Here is a 22,603-nt window from a genome sequence, read left to right on the forward strand (position 1 = left end):
CCCTAATCTGCCGCTCCGGACATCGCCACCACTATAATAAACATATTAACCCCTAAACAGCCGCACTACCGCATCACAAACACTAGTTAAATATTAACCCCTAATCTGCCGCCCCTAACATCGCCGCCACCTACCTACATTTATTAACCCCTAATCTGCTGCCCCCAATGTCGCCGCCACTATACTAAATTTATTAATCCCTAAACCTAAATCTAACCCTAACCCCAACAACCCCTAACTTAAATATAATTTAAAAAAATTTAAATAAAAATTACTATCATTACCTAAATAATTCCTATTAGATTATGTGTAATTAGTTTAAATATCTTATAATTTCTTTTTTTATTTTGTGTAATTTAGTGTTTGTTTGTTTTTTTTGTAATTTAGGTAATTGTATTTAATTTAGGTAATTGATTTAATTGTAGTGTAAGGTTAGGTGTTAGTGTAACTCAGGTTAGCTTTTATTTTACAGGTAAATTTGTATTTATTTTAGCTAGGTAGTTAGTAAATAGTTAATAACTATTTAGTAACTATTCTACCTAGTTAAAATAAATACAAACTTGCCTGTAAAATAAAAATAAAACCTAAGCTAGATACAATGTAACTATTAGTTATATTGTAGCTAGCTTAGGGTTTATTTTACAGGTAAGTATTTAGTTTTAAATAGGAATTATTTAGTTATTAATAGTAGGTTTTATTTAGATTTATTTTAATTATATTAAAGTTAGGGGGTGTTAGGGTTAGGTTTAGGGGTTAATATGTTTATTATAGTGGCGGCGATGTCCGGAGCGGCAGATTAGGGGTCAATAAATGTAGGTAGGTGGCGGCGATGTTAGGGGTTAATAATATTTAACTAGTGTTTGCGATGCGGGAGTGCTGTGGTTTAGGGGTTAATATGTTTATTATAGTGGTGGCGATGTCGGGAGCAGCAGATTAGGGGTTAATAATTTTATTTTAGTGTTTGCGATGCGGGAGGGCCTCGGTTTAGGGGTTAATAGGTAGTTTATGGGTGTTAGTGTACTTTTTAACACTTTAGTTATGAGTTTTATGCTACAGCTTTGTAGCGTAAAACTAATAACTACTGACTTTAGATTGCGTTACTAATCTTGCGGGATAGGCTGTACCGCTCACTTTTTGGCCTCCCAGAAAAAGCTTGTAATATCGGCACTATGGAAGTCCCATTGAAAAAAGACTTTACACAAATTGCGTAAGTTAATTTGTGTTTACGGCCAAAAAAGTGTGCGGTACAGCTTTTTTGACAAGACTCGTAACAGCAGCGGTAGTGAAAAAGCAGCGTTATAACCCATAACGCTGCTTTTTCACTCATAACGCAAATCTAGCCCGAATGTGTTTAATGCTTCGAATTACTTAAAATTGACAAGTTACTGAGTGAATATCTGTTCTGTATTTGTTAATAATTAATTGTATCACTTAGCTGATTCTACAAGTGACCATGTTTTTGTCATTAATAGGTTACTGAGTTCGCTCGTGTTTTTGTTCTCACTTAGCTGTCTTCAGTGATAATATCCATGTTAAAACAGTTTCTCTTTAATAAATGGAATTATACTGTGTAGGTGTTTTTGTTCACTTTTTGTTTCATCCAAGAGAGCTACAATAAAGGCAGGGCCTAGGCAGCATGACAATATGCCCCCCCCCCAAAAAAAAACCCGCAATAATACTTCAAAGTTATACTTTTTATATATCTTTAACAGCATTACTTGTTTCTCAAATATTTTTTACGATCACAGATTAAAGGGACAGTGAAGTCAAAACTAAACTTTCATGATTCAGATAGGGCATGCAATTTTAAATAACTTTCCAATTTACTTTTATCATCAAATTTGCTTGGTTCCCTTGGTGGTATTTTTGAAAAGCTAAACCTAGCTAGGCTCAAACTGATTTCTAAACAGTTGAAAATCGCCTCCTAGCTCAGAGCATTTTGAAAGTTTTTCACAGTTAGACAGTGTTAGTTCATGTGTGTCATATAGATAACATTGTGCTCACTCCCGTGAAGTTATTTAGGAGTCTTCACTGATTGACTACACTGCATGTCTGTCAAAGGCACTTAGATAAGGAGGCTGTCTGCAGAGGCTTAGATACAAGGTAATCACAGAGGTAAAAAGTATATTAAAGGGACATAATACTCATATGCTAAATCACTTGAAACTAATGCAGTATAACTGTAAAAAGCTGACAGGAAAATATCACCTGAACATCTCTATGCAAAAAAGGAAGATATTTTACCTCACAATCTCCTCAGCTCAGCAGAGTAAGTTCTGTGTAAAAAGTTATACTTCACCTGCTCCCAGCTGCAGGTAAAAAAAAAAAAAAAAATGAAGAAATGAACAGCAGCCAATCAGCATCAGTAGTGCTGAGGTCATGAACTCTTACTGTGATCTCATGAGATTTGACTTAACTCTCATGAGATTTCATAGTAAGCTTCCTTTACCTGATTGGTGAAATAATATGAGAGTGCACGATGCTCATCCCTTCAGATGTCCCAGGACAGACACACTAAAATGCTGCTTAGAAATCCTTTACAATGGGAGGTGGCTACTGAGGAACTTTTGAGGTAAAATATCTTTCTTTTTTACATAGAGATGTTCAGGTGATATTTTCTAGTCCGCTTTTTACAGCTATGCTGCATCACTTTCAAGTGTTTAAACATTTGGGTATTATGGCCCTTTAATATAACTGTGTTGGTTATGCAAAAATGGGGAATGGGTAATAAAGGGATTATCTATTTAAATAAGAAAAATTTTGGTGTAGACTGTCCCTTTAAACTTCCAGAAACGATAGCAACAGATTTCCAACCTATAATGCTTGTTTTACCTATCATGCATTATTTATAATGAGCTGTATTAGAAAGGATGCATATATATATATATATATTATATACAGTCATGGCCAAAAATATTGGACACCCCTGCATTTCTTTCAGATAATGCACCACTTCGCCCAGAAAATTGTTGCAGTTAAAATTTTTTAGGAATTCTAATGTTTATTTCTTTTGCTTGTATTCGCATGACACAAAAAAGTGGAGAAAACAAAGCTAAATCTGACACATTTTAAAGGGACAGTCTAGGCCAAAATAAACTTTCATGATTCAGATAGGGCATGTCATTTTGAACAATTTTCCAATTTACTTGTATCGCCAATTTTGCTTTGTTCTCTTGGTATTCTTAGTTGAAAGCTTAACCTAGGAGGTTCATATGCTAATTTCTTAGACCTTGAAGGCCACCTCTTTTCAGAATGCATTTTAACAGTTTTTCACCACTAGAGGGTGTTAGTTCATGTGTTTCATATAGATAACACTGTGCTCGTGCACGTGAAGTTATCTGGGAGCAGTCACTGATTGGCTAAACTGCAAGTCTGTCAAAAGAACTGAAATAAAGGGGCATTTTGCAGAGGCTTAGATACAAGATAATCACAGAGGTTAAAAATATATTAATATAACTGTGTTAGTTATGCAAAACTGGGGAATTGGTAATAAAGGGATTTTCTATCTTTTAAAACAATAACAATTCTGGTGTAGACTGTCCCTTTAACACAAAACTCCAAAAATGGACTGGACAAAATTATTGGCACCCTCAATTTAATATTTGGTAGCACACCACTTGGAAAAAAATAACTGAAATCAATTGCTACATCAATGAGTTCCTTACACCTCTCTACTGGAATTTTGGACCACTCTTCTTTCACCAACTGCTCCAGGTCTCTGATTGATTTGGAAGGGTTCCTTTTCCCAACTGCTGATTTGAGATCTCTCCACAGGTGCTCTATGGGATTGAGATCTGGACTCATTGCTGGCCAGTTCAATACTCTACAGCACTTTGTCTTAAACTATTTCTGGGGGCTTTTTGACATGTGCTTTGGGTCATTGTCCTGCTGTAAGACCCATGACCTCTGACGGAAACCCAACTTTCTGACACTGGGCCCTACATTGCACCACAGAATTCTTTGGTTGTCTTCAGATGTCATAATACCAAACTCCAATCTGGCTTTTTTATGTTTGTGTCAGCAGTGAGGTCCTCCTGGGTCTCCTACCATAGCGTCCCTTTTCATTCAGATGGCAACGTATAGTGCAAACTGACACATTTGTACCCAGTGCCTGAAGGTCAGCTTGAATTTGTCTTGAAGTTGATTGAGGTTCTTTATCCACCATTCGAACAATCCTTTGTTGCAGTCTTTCATCAATTTTTCTCTTTCGTCCACGTCTAGAGAGATTAGCTACAGTGCCATGGGCTGTAAACTTCTTTACAATGTTGCGCACAGTAGACACAGGAACATTAAGATCTCTGGAGATGGACTTGTAAGCTTGAGATTGCCCATGTTTTTCCACAAATTTTTGTTCTCAAATCCTCAGACAATTCTTTGCTGCTCTTTCTCTTCTCCATGCTCAGTGTGGCACACAGACACGCACAACAGAAAGGTTGAGTACATTTTTCACAATTTTAACTGACTGACGGTGTGATTTCTAAATTGTCAGCAGCTGTTATTTGATACAGGTGAGTTTAATTACAAATTACAGGAGCATCACAAACTTGAAATGTAATTATTTCTTACAATTTTAAGAAGGTGCCAATAATTTTGTCCAGTCCATTTTTAAAATTGTGCGTGAAATGTGTCAGATTTGGCTTTTTTTCTCTCCACTTTTTTGTGTCATACCAATACAAACAAAAGAAATAAACATGAGAATGCCTAAACATTTGTAATTGCAACAATTTTCTGGGCGAAGTGGTGCATTGTCTGACAGAAATGTAGGGGTGCCAATATTTTTGGCCATGACTGTGCGTATAATGTATTTTATGTATGTGTATATGTATGTGTGTGTGTATGTATGTATGTATATATATATATATATATATATATATATATATATATATATATATATATATATATATATATATATATATATATATAATGATACAAACAGTCCAAAACTAATAGACACACACAGTCACCAATACACGCAGAGGCTAACACAGATACACACACACACACACAAGCATACTATTACATAGATAAAGACAGACACACACGTACCCAGACACCAACACACAGACACTGGGAACTACAGTATAAGAAACAGCTTAATGTTTTCAAGAACTCAGTTCATTGGTGAGTAACAAGTCCAGGTGAAATGTATGAGAAGATTTTTAAAATTGTCTGTAATCCCATTTTGTGAAAATTCTCAAAATATGGCTGTCTATAAATTGCTAATCAGTTAACCGAATTCTACAGGTAACAATGCAAAATAGACCAGCAATGTCTGAACAATTAACTTCAAGTACATATGCAGATATCTTAACATTGGGTTTATGAGCTATCACCAAGCCATCCCAGAGCTAAATGTTACGTAACATATTGCCATTTGCAAGGCAGTCTTAAATCCTACACTATTGCAGACATTATAAAAAAAACAATACTATATAAAATATAACTAGATTCAGCAAACATTTAAACTCCAGTGTTTGGTGACAATTCTGTATGTATGCATTGTACTTTTTTAAATAATTAAAATTACATATTGACAATTAAATGACTGAATTTTCAGGTTTACACTACTGTGACTGCAGTGTTTCATGTGCAATTCATACCATTCCAAAAAGTGTAAATATTGGACACTGGAGTGCGCAGTAAGTTGATGAGCAGGACTAACACTTAGCTGCATCCATTCTATGAGTAACAATCTCTTTGGCATGTCATTTTTAAATTTAGAAAAAAAAATATATATATATATATATTAAACACAAGTAACATAAGCAACACTTTCCCTACGCCTAAACCAGGGGCAGATCCACTGCCTGATATCAGGAGGGGCAATGTGCCAGATTATTGTATTGTAAAAAAAAAACTGAATTATGAAAGTTTAGTTTTGACTTAACTGTCCCTTTTAAGGTGTTCTTTCATACAAATGGGGATTTTACTCTTACTGCACCCTTTAAAGGGACATAATATTCATATGCTAAATCACTTGAAACTGATGCAGCATAATATTACCTGAGCATCTCTATGTAAAAAAGGAAGATATTTTACCTCACAATTTCCTCAGCTCAGCAGAGTAAGTTCTGTGTAAAAAGTTATACTCAACTGCTGCTCAGCTGCAGGTAAAAAATAAATAAAAAAATTAAGAAATAAACAGCAGCCAATCAGCATCAACAGTGCTGAGGTCATAAACTCTTTTACTGTGATCTCATGAGATTTCATTGTAAACTTAATAAGGAATTAAAATGAGAGTGCACGTAAGCTCACTCCTTCCGATGTGCCGGGACAGACATACTAATTTGTTGCTTAGAAGTCCTTAACAATGGGATGTGGCTACTGAGAAACTTTTGAGGTAAAATATCTTTCTTTTTTACATAGAGATGTTCAGGTGATATTTTCTAGATTGCTTTTTACAGCTATACTGCATCACTTACAAGTGTTTAAACATTTGGGTATTATGGCCCTTTAATACAGTGTTTCTGAACTCCAGTCCTCAAGTCCCCCTAACAGGCCAGATTTTCATATCTTAACTAGAGCGCAGGTGAAATAATCAGCTGATGAGTGAGTACCTGTTAGTAACCATGGTTACTGATCAGCTGCTTATTTCACCTGTGCTCTAGTTATATCATGAAAAGCTGGCCTGCTAGGGGTACTACATATTCATATTAATGCATAAAAGTGCAAATATTTGGGATTCACTTCTAGTAAGTTAAAAAAATGCTGAAATGGACGTGGTACATAGGGAGAAACCAAAACACACACTGTTACTGATTTAAATGTGATTGGCTTCAGTGCTGTGCTTCCTTTAGCAGGTTGTCTCCCTCCCCTCAGGTTGCATCATTGCCCCTTATCAGATGTTTCTCTACTCCACCTAGTAGAGTAGACTACCACCCTCCATCACTAAAGTAATGGCACACCATCCCTTACTAGCTAATCTTTCCTCAATTGCCCACAATACAACTAGGAAAACTTCTGACAGCTGGACAATAACATAGCACATGTAAACTTCTTCAACCCTTAACAGTTGACCAAAAACATCACCTTTCTGCAACACATGCCCCAAGATCACCTTATATCCACCACCAATATACTACACAGTCATTTTAATTGGTTGTAGCAGTTGTTCTTGGAAGGAACAGCTGTATATTCGAATAAATTAAACTTCAAACTAAGATTGTATTATAAAATATTTAGTTACATGTAAATAAAAAATGTTTGGTTTTTACTGCCGGGTCGCAGAATCACAGTAAAAAAACACAGTTTGTAACTCTAGAAGTGGCGCCAGTTGACGGACAGAAACCTGCACCGCGCTCAGCCGAAGTTTAAAAAAAATAAACAAATATATATTTAAAAAAAAATAAAAATAATAGTTACCTGGGACCATTGCATTCACTAAAATGCGCAAACAATTGTAATCCACCCTAAAAAATTCTAAATGCATTTAATTATATATTTATACAACAAAAGGATGAAAGTGTCAACCAAAACTAGTCTGATCTTCCAAATTTGCCACTCCTAATGGGCACTGTGCTAAACACTGGATATCTGAATACATCTGTGTTAACATAAACACTCCTCAGGCATTTGTAACCAAAGTTCCCCCTATCTGTCCATAATTGCAGAAAATATAGATAAGGAGAAATCCTAGGTTTCAACAGGGTGGTGCCCCTTCCTTTATAGAAACTCAGTGGAATTTAAAATAGCAATAATTTTCAGAGAAAAATTACAGAAAAGGGGGAAAGAAATAATAAAATATATATATATATATAACAAATTTACCCCCTTTTCTGAAAATGATATAAATCAACTTATATTGCAAAGTTGTTTTTCTTGTACTACACATAATTAAACATAGGTTTATAGGTGCCAGTTTTATTTTATCTTTTTTTTGCATTATGCCTAGGTTACCAGTTGTGTATGATGTATGTGTGTATCTATGTATGTGTATATTGCTCTGCAGCCAAACTGTAAATGCTATAATATGCATTGTATATGCATTGTAAAGTTGACTCAATGTTCAACCATTAAAAATTTCTACTGTGGCTTTTTACTGGAGATGCCACTTGATCCTTACATTCTACTGTCTGTCTTTTCCTCACAATGGTAAGTTCTGTGTAGGCAGAAAAAGCTATATTTTATGTACAACAAGATCTAAAATCTGCCAAGACTTCTTAGGTGTACACAGAAGAGCAATAATACACACTTATTGCACAATTGCTTACACAAACCTGTGTTTAACCCCTACAAAGTGGTTACAATACAGTATTTTGTGGTGGGGGTTAATAGTGACAATAAAGTCTTTGGGGTAGGGGCACTGTACTGTAAAATTAGTTTATTATTATTTCTGTTTCCAATTCCAACAATTTCTTATACAAGCTGCTGAGAATTAAATACATGGGAAATTGTTCCTTCTGGTTTATTTGAATATATGGTATAGCTGTTTTTACTAATTGAATCTACAATTCATTGAAATGGGCTAAACCTGTAGGGAGAGCAGACCTCATTAACTTATCTTTCTCTATGCACAAAATACTTCATATCTTATCTCCTTTCTGTATACACAGAGATATAACATTGCAAAATTGACATTTTAGTACCACTCTCTCCTACACCCCAGAAGAAGGATTATTGCAGCTGCTGGGTCTTGTTTACATAGCTTTTTGATGGAGAATACATCAGTATTCATATTTTCAGCAGGTGAAAGCAGCTGTTTGAAATGACAAAATAAAGGTAAACAAGTGATTTGTTAACAATTTAATACACTCTAGCAGGTAAAATGGATCATTGGAGACAGATTAAAAGGGAGAATTTTTACAATAAAATATCCCTTTAAAATTGAGACCAAAATGAATTAAAGTGAGAATAAAGTTTTAGGGGAGATAATGTGACAGCAGGAGTCCACAGTCACAAAAGACCGGCATTACAACTTACACCTCAGTCTGCCCCAGACTAGATGTGCCAAACTTGTTTCCATATGTATAAAAGTGAGCTAGAAGTTTCAGGTGATACCAGTTAGTGTCGTAGCTTGTGCCTGAGTGATAAGGGTGATGCTAGCACGGTGAAGTGGGGTGGAGTTCTTCTGAGCTTAGTGAGGATGAATGTGTAGCTGGGCTAACCTTTAAAGGGACACTAAATACATTTCATGCACCTCCTGCTAATCATGGGTGCTGCCATATTGGAACCTAGGTTACACTGCAGGTATCTGAAGCAACGTCACTGCACACGTGTAAAAAGGTCAGCACTGAAATGTAGTGAAAGATAGATTTAAACATGGTAGCACCCATGACTAGAGGGAGAAGGAATAACCTCAATACTATGCTTATAAAATGTATTTAGTGTTTTAATGTTATTTTAAGCCTGAGAATATGTTCACAGCAGTGTTTGTTACACATGATGTGTACATCAATAAAAGGAGAAACAATTCCTATGTATGTTTGCTACTAACGTTAAACAGTAATTACTGTCCACTTATGTAAACTGCTCCTGGACACCAATATAGGTAATTTTGGCATAATAACTATGATGATCACTCAGCACCAGTATTAATGTGAGAATAATACTTTCCTCTAGAATTTCATTCAAGTTGTTTTAAAGAAACCTTATATTTTACATGCACATACCATAGTTATTTCTCACTAGTTAGGCCTCACCTTGAGTATTGTGTGCAGTTATGGAGACCATATCTCCAAAAGAATATAAACAAACTGGAATCTGTGCAAAGGAGGGCTACTAAAATGGTAAGTAGTATATGTATAGCTTAGGAGGAGAGAAGGGAAAGAGGTGATATGATGGCAACTTTCAAGTATATTATAGGGACAGTCTAGTCAGAATTAAATTTTCATGATTCAGATAGAGAATACAATTTTAAACAACTTTCCTATTTACTTTTATCATCAAATTTGCTTTGTTCTCCTGGAATTCTTAGTTGAAAGTTAAACCTAGGTAGGCTCATATACTAATTTCTAAACCCTTGAAGGATGCCTTATCTGATTGCATTTGACAGTTTTTCACAGTTAGAGGGTGTTAGTTCATGTGTGCCATATAGGTAACATTGTGCTCGCTCCCATGGAGTTACTAATGAGTGGGCACTGATTGGCTAAAATGCAAGTCTGTCAAAAGAACTGAAATAAGGAGGCAGTCTGCAGAGGCTTATATGCAAGGTAATCACACAGGTAAAACGTGTATTAAAGGGACATGAAACCCCAAAAAATTATTTCATGATTCAGATAGAGAATACATTTTTAAACAACTTTACAATTTACTTCTATTATTTAATTTGCTTCATTCTCTTGTTATCCTTTGCTGAAATGTTTATCTAGGCAAGCTCAGGAGCAGCAGAGAACCTAGGTTCTAGCTGTTGATTGGTGGCTGCATATATATATATTGATTGTGATTGGCTCAGCCATGTGTTCAGTTAGAAACCATTAGTGCATAGCTGCTCCTTCAACAAATGATACAAAGAGAATGAAACAGATTAGATAATAGAAGTAAATTAGAAAGTTGTTTAAAATTGTATTCTCTTTCTTAATCATGAAAGACAATTTTTGATTTTCATGTCCCTTTAATATAACTGTGTTGGTTATGCAAAACTGGGGAATGGGTAGTAAAGGGATCATCTATCTTTTTAAACAATAAATAACAATGTTGGTGTTTACTGCCCCTTTAAGGGGCTTAGTAAAGCTGAGGCTGTGAGTATTTGCCATATAAAGCAGAAGGGTAGTAGATTTAGGAGTAATTTGAGGAAGCACTTATTTACAGAAAGAGTGATTGATTCATGGAATAAACTTCCTCAAGAGGTAATGACGACAAACACTGTGGGGGACTTAAGGCTGTCCTACAAACTAGATAAGTTTATACTTTTAGGAAATATCGGGCAGACTTGTTGGGTCTATTATTCTGATCTGTCGTCAAAATTTCTGTTTGTATCATTTGTTGAAAAGCCTACCATATAGGTAGGCCTAGGTGCAGAAGTGCATTACTGGGATCTATCTGTTTATCGGTGGCTACATGCGCTTTCAGCTATTTCCCAGTAGTGTATTGTTGCAATGGAGCTGGCTTTAACTATGTATTTAGAATATTTACAGGTGTTGGTTAATGGGACAGTCTAGAAAAAAACATAATTTATGTAAGAACTTACCTGATAAATTCATTTCTTTCATATTAGCAAGAGTCCATGAGCTAGTGACGTATGGGATATACATTCCTACCAGGAGGGGCAAAGTTTCCCAAACCTTAAAATGCCTATAAATACACCCCTCACCACACCCACAATTCAGTTTAACGAATAGCCAAGAAGTGGGGTGATAAGAAAAAAGTGCGAAAGCATATAAAATAAGGAATTGGAATAATTGTGCTTTATACAAAAAAATCATAACCACCACAAAAAAAGGGCGGGCCTCATGGACTCTTGCTAATATGAAAGAAATGAATTTATCAGGTAAGTTCTTACATAAATTATGTTTTCTTTCATGTAATTAGCAAGAGTCCATGAGCTAGTGACGTATGGGATAATGACTACCCAAGATGTGGATCTTTCCACACAAGAGTCACTAGAGAGGGAGGGATAAAATAAAGACAGCCAATTCCTGCTGAAAATAATCCACACCCAATATAAAGTTTAATGAAAAACATAAGCAGAAGATTCAAACTGAAACTGCTGCCTGAAGTACTTTTCTACCAAAAACTGCTTCAGAAGAAGAAAATACAACAAAATGGTAGAATTTGGTAAAAGTATGCAAAGAGGACCAAGTTGCCGCTTTGCAAATTTGATCAACCGAAGCTTCATTCCTTAACGCCCAGGAAGTAGAAACTGACCTAGTAGAATGAGCTGTAATCCTATGAGGCGGAGTCTTACCCGACTCAACATAGGCAAGATGAATTAAAGATTTCAACCAAGATGCCAAAGAAATGGCAGAAGTTTTCTGGCCTTTCTAAAACCGGAAAGATAACAAATAAACTAGAAGTCTTTCGGAAAGACTTAGTAGCTTCAACATAATATTTCAAAGCTCTAATAACATCCAAAGAATGCAACGATTTCTCCTTAGAATTCTTAGGATTAGGACATAATGAAGGAACCACAATGTCTCTACTAATGTTGTTGGAATTCACAACTTAGGTAAAAATTCAAAAGAAGTTCGCAACACCGCCTTATCCTGATGAAAAATCAGAAAAGGAGACTCACAAGAAAGAGCAGATAATTCAGAAACTCTTCTGGCAGAAGAGATGGCCAAAAGGAACAAAACTTTCCTAGAAAGTAATTTAATATCCAATGAATGCATAGGTTCAAATGGAGGAGCTAGAAGAGCCCCCAGAACCAAATTCAAACTCCAAGGAGGAGAAATTGACTTAATGACAGGCTTTATACGAACCAAAGCTTGTACAAAACAATGAATATCAGGAAGAATAGCAATCTTTCTGTGAAAAAGAACAGAAAGAGCAGAGATTTGACCTTTCAAGGAACTTGCGGACAAACCCTTATCTAAACCATCCTGAAGAAACTGTAATATTCTCGGTATTCTAAAAGAATGCCAAGAAAAATGATGAGAAAGACACCAAGAAATACAAGTCTTCCAGACTCTATAATATATCTCTCTGGATACAGATTTACGAGCCTGTAACATAGTATTAATCACAGAGTCAAAGAAACCTCTTTGACCAAGAATCAAGCGTTCAATCTCCATACCTTTAAATTTAAGGATTTCAGATCCTGATGGAAAAAAGGACCTTGAGACAAAAGGTCTGGTCTTAACGGAAGAGTCCACGGTTGGCAAGAGGCCATCCGGACAAGATCCGCATACCAAAACCTGTGAGGCCATGCTGGAGCTACCAGCAGAACAAACGAGCATTCCTTCAGAATCTTGGAGATTACTCTTGGAAGAAGAACTAGAGGCGGAAAGATATAGACAGGATGATACTTCCAAGGAAGAGATAATGCATCCACTGCCTCCGCCTGAGGATCCCGGGATCTAGACAGATACCTGGGAAGTTTCTTGTTTAGATGAGAAGCCATCAGATCTATTTCTGGAAGTTCCCACATTGAACAATCTGAAGAAATACCTCTGGGTGAAGAGACCATTCGCCCGGATGCAACGTTTGGCGACTGAGATAATCCGCTTTCCAATTGTCCATACCTGGGATATGAACCGCAGAGATTAGACAGGAGCTGGATTCCGCCCAAACCAAAATTCGAGATACTTCTTTCATAGTCAGAGGACTGTGAGTCCCTCCTTGATGATTGATGTATGCCACAGTTGTGACATTGTCTATCTGAAAACAAATGAACAACTCTCTCTTCAGAAGAGGCCAAGACTGAAGAGCTCTGAAAATTGCACGGAGTTCCAAAATATTGATCGGAAATCTCACCTCCTGAGATTCCCAAACCCCTTGTGCCGTCAGATACCCCCACACAGCTCCCCAACCTGTAAGACTTGCATCTGTTGAGATTATAGTCCAGGTCGGAAGAACAAAGAAGCCCCCTGAACTAAACGATAGTGATCTGTCCACCATGTCAGAGAGTGTCGTAAAATCGGTTTAAAGATATTAATTGAGATATCTTTGAGTAATCCCTGCACCATTGGTTCAGCATACAGAGCTGAAGAGGTCGCATGTGAAAACGAGCAAAGGAGATCGCATCTGATGCGGCAGTCCTAAGACCCAACATTTCCATGCATAAGGCTACCAAAGGGAAAGATTGTGACTGAAGGTTTTGACAAGCTGATATCAATGTTAAACTTCTCCTGTCTGACAAGGAGAGAGTCATAGACGCTGAATTTATCTAGAAACCTAAAAAGGTTACCCTTGTCTGAGGAATCAATGAACTGATTGGTAAATTGATCCTCCAACCATGAACTTGAAGAAACAACACAAGTCGATTCGTATGAGATTCTTCGAAAATGAGAAGACTGAGCAAGTACCAAGATATCGTCCAAATAAGGAAATACCAAAACCCTATTCTCTGATTACAGAAAGAAGGGCACCGAGAACCTTTGAAAAAAATTCTTGGAACTGAGGCTAGGCCAAACGGTAGAGCCACAAAACTGGTAATGCTTGTCTAAAAAGAGAATCTCAGACACTAAAAGTGATCTGGATGAATCGGAATATGCAGATACACATCCTGTAAATCTATTGTAGACATATAATGCCCTTGCCAAACAAAAGGCAGGATAGTCCTACAGTAACCATCTTGAATGTTGGTATCCTAACATAACGATTCAATAATGATAGATCCGGAACTGGTCTGAAGGAATTGACCTTCTTTGGTACAATGAAGAGATAAAATAAAACCCCAGCCCCTGTTCCAGAACTGGAACTGGCATAAATACTCCAGCCAACTCTAGATCTGAAACACATATCAGAAATGCTGAGCCTTTGCTGTGTTAACTGGGACACGGGAAGAAAAGAATCTCTTAGCAGGAGGCCTTAACTTGAAGCCAATTCTGTACCTTTCTGAAACAATGTTTCTGAAACCAGAGATTAAGAACGGAATTGATCCAAATTTCTTTGAAGAAAACGTAATCTGCCCCATACCAGCTGAGCTGGAATAAGGGCCGCGCCTTCATAGGTACTTAGGAGCTGGCTATAGGTTTCTATAAGGCTTGGATATATTCCAAACTGGAAATAGTTTCCAAACTGATACCGCTCCTGAGGATGAAGGATCAGGCTTTTGTTCCTTGTTGTGAGGAAAGGAACGAAAATGATTATTTACCCTGGAAAGAAAGGGAAAGCAAAGTTGACTTAGAAGACATGTCAGCATTCCAAGTTTAATCCATAAAGCTTTTCTAGCTAAAATAGCTAGAGACATATACCTGACATCAACTCTAATGATATCAAAAGATGGTATCACCAATAAAATTATTAGCATGTTATAGAATAATAATAATGCTATAAAATTATGATCTGTTACTTGTTGCGCTAAAGCTTCTAACCAAAAAGTTGAAGCTGCAGCAACATCCGCTAAAAATATAGCAGGTCTAAGAAGATTACCTGAACATAAGGAAGCTTTTCTTAGAAAGGATTTCAATTTTCCTATCTAAAGGATCCTTAAATCAAGTACTATCTGCCGTAGGAATAGTAGTACATTAGCAGGAGTAGAGACAGCCCCATAACCTTAGGGATTTTTGTCCCAAAAAACTCTAATCTGTCAGATGGCACAGGATATAATTTGCTTAAACGTCTAGAAGGAGTAAAAAAATTACCCAAATTATTCCATTCCCTGGAAATTACTTCAGAAATAGCATCAGGGAGATAAAACACTTCTGGAATAACTACAGGAGATTTAAAAACCTTATTTAAACGTTTACATTTAGTATCAAGAGGACCAGAATCCTCTATTTCTAATGCAAATAACACTTCTTTAAGTAAAGAACGAATAAATTCCATCTTGAACAAATACAAAGATTTATCAGCATCAACCTCTGAGACAGAAACCTCTGAACCAGAAGAACCATTATCAGTATCAGAATGATGATGTTCATTTAAAAATTCATCTGAAAAAAGAGAAGTTTTAAAAGACTTTTATGTATACTAGAAGGAGAAATAACAGACATAGCCTTCTTAATGGATTTAAAAAATAAAATCTCTTATGTTATCAGGAACACTCTGAAAATTAGATGTTGACGGAACAGCAACAGGTAATGTAACAGTACTAAAGGAAATTTTATCTGCATTAATAAGTTTGACATGACATGCAATACAAATAACAGCTGGAGAAACAGATACCAAAAGTTTATAGCAGATACACTTAGCTTGGTAGCTCCAGCACTGTGCAGTGATTTTCCTGAAGTATCTTCTGACTCAGTTGCAACGTGGAACATCTTGCAATATGTAAAAGAAAAAAAAAACATATAAAGCAAAATTGATCAAATTCCTTAAATGACAGTTTCAGGAATGGGAAAAAAATGCCAGTAAACAAGCTTCTAGCAACCAGAAGCAATAAATAATGAGACTTAAATAATGTGGAGACAAAAATGACGCCCATATTTTTTAGCGCCAAAAAAAAGACGCCCACATTATTTGGCGCCTAAATGCTTTTGGCGCCAAATATGACGCCACATCCGGAACGCCGACATTTTTGACGCAAAAAAAGTCAAAAAATGACGCAACTTCCGGCGACACGTATGACGCCGGAAACAGAAAAAAAATTTTGCGCCAAAAAAGTCCGCGCCAAGAATGACGCAATAAAATGAAGCATTTTCTGCCCCCGCGAGCCTAACAGCCCACAGGGAAAAAGTCAAATTTTTTAAGGTAAGAAAAAATGATTGAAACAAATGCATTTATCCCAAATATGAAACTGACTGTCTGAAAAATAAGGAAAGTTGAACATTCTGAGTCAAGGCAAATAAATGTTTGAATACATATATTTAGAACTTTATAAATAAAGTGCCCAACCATAGCTTAGAGTGTCACAGAAAATAAGATTTACTTACCCCAGGACACTCATCTACATGTTTGTAGAAAGCCAAACCAGTACTGAAACGAGAATCAGCAGAGGTAATGGTATATATAAGAGTATATCGTCGATCTGAAAAGGGAGGTAAGAGATGAATCTCTACGACCGATAACAGAGAACCTATGAAATAGACCCCGTAGAAGGAGATCACTGCATTCAAATAGGCAATACTCTCCTCACATCCCTCTGACATTCACTGCACGCTGAGAGGAAAACCGGGCTCCAACTTGCTGCGGAGCGCATATCAACGTAGAATCTAGCACAAACTTACTTCACCACCTCCATCGGAGGCAAAGTTTGTAAAACTGAATTGTGGGTGTGGTGAGGGGTGTATTTATAGGCATTTTAAGGTTTGGGAAACTTTGCCCCTCCTGGTAGGAATGTATATCCCATACGTCACTAGCTCATGGACTCTTGCTAATTACATGAAAGAAAATTAAACTTTCATGATTCAGATAGGACATGCAAATTTTAACAACTTTACAATTCACTTTTATTATCAAATTTGCTTTGTTCTCTTGCTATTCTTAGTTGAAAACTAAACCTAGGTAGGCTCATATGCTATTTCCTAAGCCCTTGAAGGCCAGCTCTTATCTCAAAGCATTTGACAGTTTTTAACAGCTAGAGGAAGTTAGTTTGTGTGTGCCATATAGATAACATTGTTCTCACACGTGGAGTTACTTTTGAGAGGGCACTAATTGGCTAAAATGCAAGTCTATCAAAAGAACTGAAGCGCTGCGGAATCTTTTGGCGCTCTACAAATACCTGATAATAAATAAGGGGGTGTTCTAAAAAAAGTTGTCTACCGCGTAGGAATGTGTATACCACGTCACTTCCGGTGACATGAATCAGCTGCTGGAGGTTTGTGGCGGTCACTGCGCATGCGCAAGAGGCCCAACCTCCTCCAAACAGCTGTTTAAGTGGACTTATTTTATAACAACGGGTCGCGGGATTCTATGGGCCGTGCTGCGTATGCGCACATTCACCAAATTGTTCCACCGCACGCCGCCGACTTGCCGTGCCCGGGGGGGGGGGAGGGTCATGCTTATGGGGTTTACAGGGGGTGCTGATGGGGCTTAAGTAAGTTACACAGGGGGTGCAGATGGGGCTTATGTAGGCCCATAAGCACCCCCTGTGTAACTTACGTAAGCCCCATCAGCACCCCCTGTTAACCCCATAAGCACGACCCCCCCAGACATGGCAAGTCCGCGGCTTGCGATAGAACAATTTGGTGAATGGACGTGGGCAAATCAAATGGACCGATCAGATAATACATAGCAAAAAAAAAGTGTTACTGCATTATCTGATTGGTCCGTGAAGTCAGTGGCTGTACGACCAATAGGGTCTTGTCTGATGACAAATAAGTCGGCTTAAACAGCTGTTTGGAGGAGGTTGGGCCTACAAACCTACAACAGCTGATTACACGTCACCGGAAGTGACGTGGTACACACATTCCTATGGTAGACAACTTCTTTTAGAACAGGGGCAGTTTGCAGATGCTTAGATACAAGGTAATCACAGAGGTAAAAAGTGTATTATTATAACTGTGTTGGTTATGCAAAACTGGGGAATGGGTGAGAAAGGGATTATCTATCTTTTTAAACAATACAAATTCTGGAGTAGACTGTCCCTTTAAATGGACACCAGCCAAAATTTGAATACACACAGGTGCATTTTACTTTTGAATATAAGCATATTTGCAATATACATGTATTGGCAAAAATGCTTCTAGCAATGGCTATAGCCGTTTCAAGATTGTATTTAAGTATGCTATCTGCACCAGCATTTTAAACTCAGCACTTATGCTTGTATCATTTGATAAAGACTCAATTTGCATCATTGCTGAGCCCCATTGGCTCTCTGAGCAGCTGCATTTTTTAAAATGCTGGTGCACTGAGAATATCCAACTATGCTTCACACGCAGAGAAAAATGACTAAAACAGTGATAACTTTTACTAGAAGCATTTTTGCTTATATATGTATATGGCAAATATATTTCTATAAAAACATGTAATTTCATCTACGTGCATTTAAATTTTGACTATGTCCCTTTAAAGTATTGTGTTATTGCACTATTCCTTGCCCATAACACAATCATTTATTTTTTTAGTTTGATGTCTTTTTAAGTCATCTGCAGCCCATCCATTGAGCCCTTGAACTGATCACAATCACTTGTTAAAAGTATATTTTCTTTTTAATGACATGGTGAGTCCACGGATCATCTCTAATTACTATTGGGACTATCACTCCTGGCCAGCAGGAGGAGGCAAAGAGCACCACAGCAAAGCTGTTAAATATCACCTCCCTTCCCTCCAACCCCAGTCATTCTCTTTGCCTACGTTAAAAGCAAGAAGGTGGTAAAGTTTAGGTGTCTGATAGAAGATTCTTCAATCAAGATTTTATTATTTTGAAGCAGAGCAAGATTGTCCTGCTTCCTCCTGGGGTTTAGCCGTAGCCTATGTCACTCTCTTTAGTAGAGCAGTGGTGGCTTTTAAGCAGTTTGGAACTTGTGAGGTATAATCCTCACTGCGCCTCCCAAATAGTTGTTGCTGCCCTATCCTGAAAGCCTGATTAGGATTATTCAGTCTTTCCTAATTTTCCCACGGGTCAATGTGAGGGAGATGACCTCTCATACCATGTGAGCTGCCCTGCTGCCGGGCAGATTGATCTTCAGGAAAGTGCCTAGTTTTATTTTCTTATGAAGAATATGGCACTTTTTCAGTTAAGCCTGTTTTAAGGACACTAATAATCCTATTTGGGGTTAATAGGATTTTAGTAGGCAGTGTGTGCAGGCACTGGGGACGGACAATTTTTTGGAGAGAGGCTTAGATTTGGTTTATTGTTCTGGTTAATTCCGGACTTTAGGGACAGAGTCAGTGGAATCAGTGAGTAAGGTTTACTGTGTGCAACGGCTCTGGAGGCTCAGATTTGGTGAATGTTCCAGTTTCATTCCGGACTTTGTGGGGCAGAGACCGTATGTTTTTCACTGTGTGCAACAGCTCTGGTTTTGATAACAATGGCGGCCAGCTTTTTTTCCTAGTTGGGAACGCCTACGAATAGGAAGGGCGGTTTTCTGAGGCGGAAATTTAATGTTGCACGCCTTTCAGGAGCACTTCCGGTTAGTTCCGGTCCGAAGATTGTTGCTGTGTCTCTGCTTAAAGGGACACTGAACCCAAAAATTTTCTTTCGTGATTCAGATAGAGCATGCAATTTTAAGCAACTTTCTATTTTACTCCCATTATGAATGTTTCTTCGTTCTCTTGCTATCTTTATATAAAAAAGAAGGCATCTAAGCTTTTTTCTTGGTTCAGAACTCTGGCCAGCAGTTTTTGATTGGTGGATGAATTTATCCACCAATCAGCAAGGCAACCTAGGTTGTTCACCAAAAATGGGCCGGCATCTAAACTTACATTTCAAATAAAGATACCAAGAGAATAAAGAACATTTGATAATAGGAGTAAATTAGAAAGTTGCTAAAAAATGTATGCTCTATCTGAATCACAAAAGAAAAAATTTGGGTTCAGTGTCCCTTTAAAGAAGTTGTTATATTGTAGCGTTTTTTGAACAGCTAGATCTTGAGTCCGGATCGTAGTTAGTTATTCCGATTCACAAGAAGACAGGTAGGCTGTCTGAGGTTTATAGTAAACTGCTGTTTTTTTGCGGTATTAAAGAATATAGGAAATTCTTTTACTTTTAAAATTTAAAGTGACAGTATCATTTTTTGGTGTCTTTATTTTTCAATCCTAAATAAAGCTGTTGAGTTTCTTTTGTTTACACATTGAGTAAAGATGGATCAAGAGGCCCTGCAAAACGATACATGTGGCTTGTGTTTTGATTCTAATGTGGAACCCCCAATCCCTTTTTGTCCCTCATGTATTGAAAGAACAATACATTACAGGGATAGACTTTTTAAATCTGAGCCGTCATTAGCTAAGGCGGATGCTGTTTAGGGGTCCAATGTTCAAGATATGCTGCAGCTTTCTCCCCAAGTGTCCCAAACTTTATCTTCTACACATGCAGTGCCCTGCGCTTCCTCTCACACTCCGGTTGGAGTTACGTTACAAGACATTGCTACCCACATATCCTCTGCGGTAACTGATGCGCTGTCTGCCTTTCCAATGCTGCAGGGAAAGGGCAAGAGGAAATCTAAGAAATTGGTGAGTAAGGTTTCTGACACAGTTGTGGTTATTCTGATTGTTCCTTCCCAGAAATCTGAGGAGGAAGATATTTTGGTAGCATCTGAGGGTGAAGACTCAGACAGTGTAATTCCTTCTGCTGATGCTGAAGTTGTATCCTTCAGGTTTAAGCTAGAACACCTCCGATTGTTACTTAAGGAGGTTTTGGACACCTTGTACGACTCTGACATGACTGTCATAGTCAATCCTAAGAAGTCTAGTAAGTTAAACAAATACTTTGACGTTCCTTCCTCGGTGGAGTTTTTTTCCGGTTCCAGACAGGGCTACAGAGATTATTGCCCGGGAATGGGAGAGACTGGGTATCCCCTTTTCTCCATCCCCAATTTTTAAGAATATGTTTCCAATAGCTATCAAAGAGTCTTGGCAGACGGTCCCCAAGGTGGAAGGGGCAATTTCCACTTTGGCTAAGAGAACCACTATTCCCATAGAGGATAGCTGTTCCTTTAAGGATCCTATGGATAAGAAGTTGGAAGGGTTACTTAAAAAAATGTATGTACACCAGGGTTTACAATGGCAACCTGCAGTGTTTATTGCTACCGTCACCAGTGCGGCGGCATACTGGTTTGATGCGTTGTCTGAATCTATTCAGACAGATACTCCCCTTGAGGAGATCCAGGATAGGATCAAGGCCCTTAAGTTGGCCAATTCCTTTATTACGGATGCCTCCCTACAAGTTATTAAGTTGGGAGCAAAAATTTCTGGTTTTGTAGTACTGGCCCGCAGAGCTTTATGGTTGAAATCATGGTCTGCGGATGTGTCGTCTAAGCTTTTGGCGATTCCCTACAAGGGTAAGACCTTGTTTGGGCCAGGCTTGGCTGAAATTATTTCAGACATTACGGGAGGTAAGGGTCATTTTCTCCCTCAGGATAAGAGGAATGAGCAGAAGGGACGTCAGAGTAATTTTCGTTCCTTTCTAAACTTCAAGGGTAAAACCTCCTCTGCCAAGCAAGAAGAACAGTCCAAGCCTTCCTGGAGGTCCAACCAGTCTTGGAACAAGGGGAAGCAATCTAAGAAGCCTGTCAGTGACTCAAAGTCAGCATGATGGGTCTGTCCCCGATCCGGGACCAGATCTTGTGGGGGGCAGACTGTCTTTCTTCACTCAGGCTTGGGTTCGGGATGTACCGGATCACTAGGCAGTCCCGGGGATACAAATTAGAGTTCAAAACCTTTCCTCCCAGGGGTAGGTTTCTGCTCCCCAGATTATCTGTAGACCAGATAAAGAGAGAGGCATTCTTACACGGTGTCCGGGACCTTTCCGACCTAGGAGTGATAGTTCCTGTCCCAATGCAGGAACAGGGTCTGGGATTCTACTCCAATCTGTTCGTGGTTCCCAAAAAAGAGGGAACTTTCAGACCAATTTTAGATCTCAAAAGTCTAAACAAGTTCCTCAGGGTACCTTCCTTCAAGGTGGAAATTATTTTTTCCATTCTTCCCTTGGTTCAAGAGGGTCAATTCATGACAACGGTAGATTTAAAGGATGCGTAACTACATGTTCCCATCCACAGGGATCATCACAAGTTTCTGAGGTTTGCCTTTCTAGACAAACACTTCCAGTTTGTGGCTCTTCCATTCGGCCTTGCCACAGCTCTCAGAATTTTCTCAAAGGTCCTGGGAGCCCTGTTGGCGGTGCTCGGGTTGTGGGGCATTGCAGTGGCACCTTATCTGGACGACATTCTGGTCCAGACGCCATCCTTTCATCAAGCAAGCTCCCACGGAGATGTTATCTTTTCTATGTTCCCACGGATGGAAGGTAAATTTGGAAAAGAGTTCCTTGATACCAGCTACAAGGGTAGTGTTTTTGGGAACCATAATAGATTCCTTATCAATGAAAATATTTCTGACAGAGGTCAGAAAGACAAAGATTTTCGACTCTTGCCTTCAGTCCTCTCCTCAGCCGTCAGTGGCCCAATGTATGAAGGTAGTGGGTCTGATGGTAGCTGCCATGGACATAATTCAGTTTGCCTGATACCAT

The 22,603-nt window shown here is 38.1% G+C and overlaps 1 protein-coding gene across 3 annotated transcripts in view; it reads left to right on the top strand.

The window, feature by feature from the left end:
• The window catches only part of VPS33B (VPS33B late endosome and lysosome associated), a 102,908-nt gene that overhangs the window by 62,456 nt on the left and 17,849 nt on the right, over window positions 1-22,603 (top strand). Inside the window, exon 21 of one of the 3 annotated variants that reach the window (XM_053717706.1) lies at window positions 1,473-1,571. The exons of the other annotated variants lie outside the window; for them this stretch is intronic. Coding sequence (XP_053573681.1) covers window positions 1,473-1,508 — 36 coding nt within the window. The 3' untranslated portion in view covers window positions 1,509-1,571. Of the gene's footprint in view, window positions 1-1,472; window positions 1,572-22,603 lie in introns of those variants that run through there. 3 annotated transcript variants of the gene reach the window in all.

The sequence above is a fragment of the Bombina bombina genome, chromosome 6 (genome assembly GCF_027579735.1).
Source record: "Bombina bombina isolate aBomBom1 chromosome 6, aBomBom1.pri, whole genome shotgun sequence".
Taxonomy (NCBI): domain Eukaryota; kingdom Metazoa; phylum Chordata; class Amphibia; order Anura; family Bombinatoridae; genus Bombina; species Bombina bombina.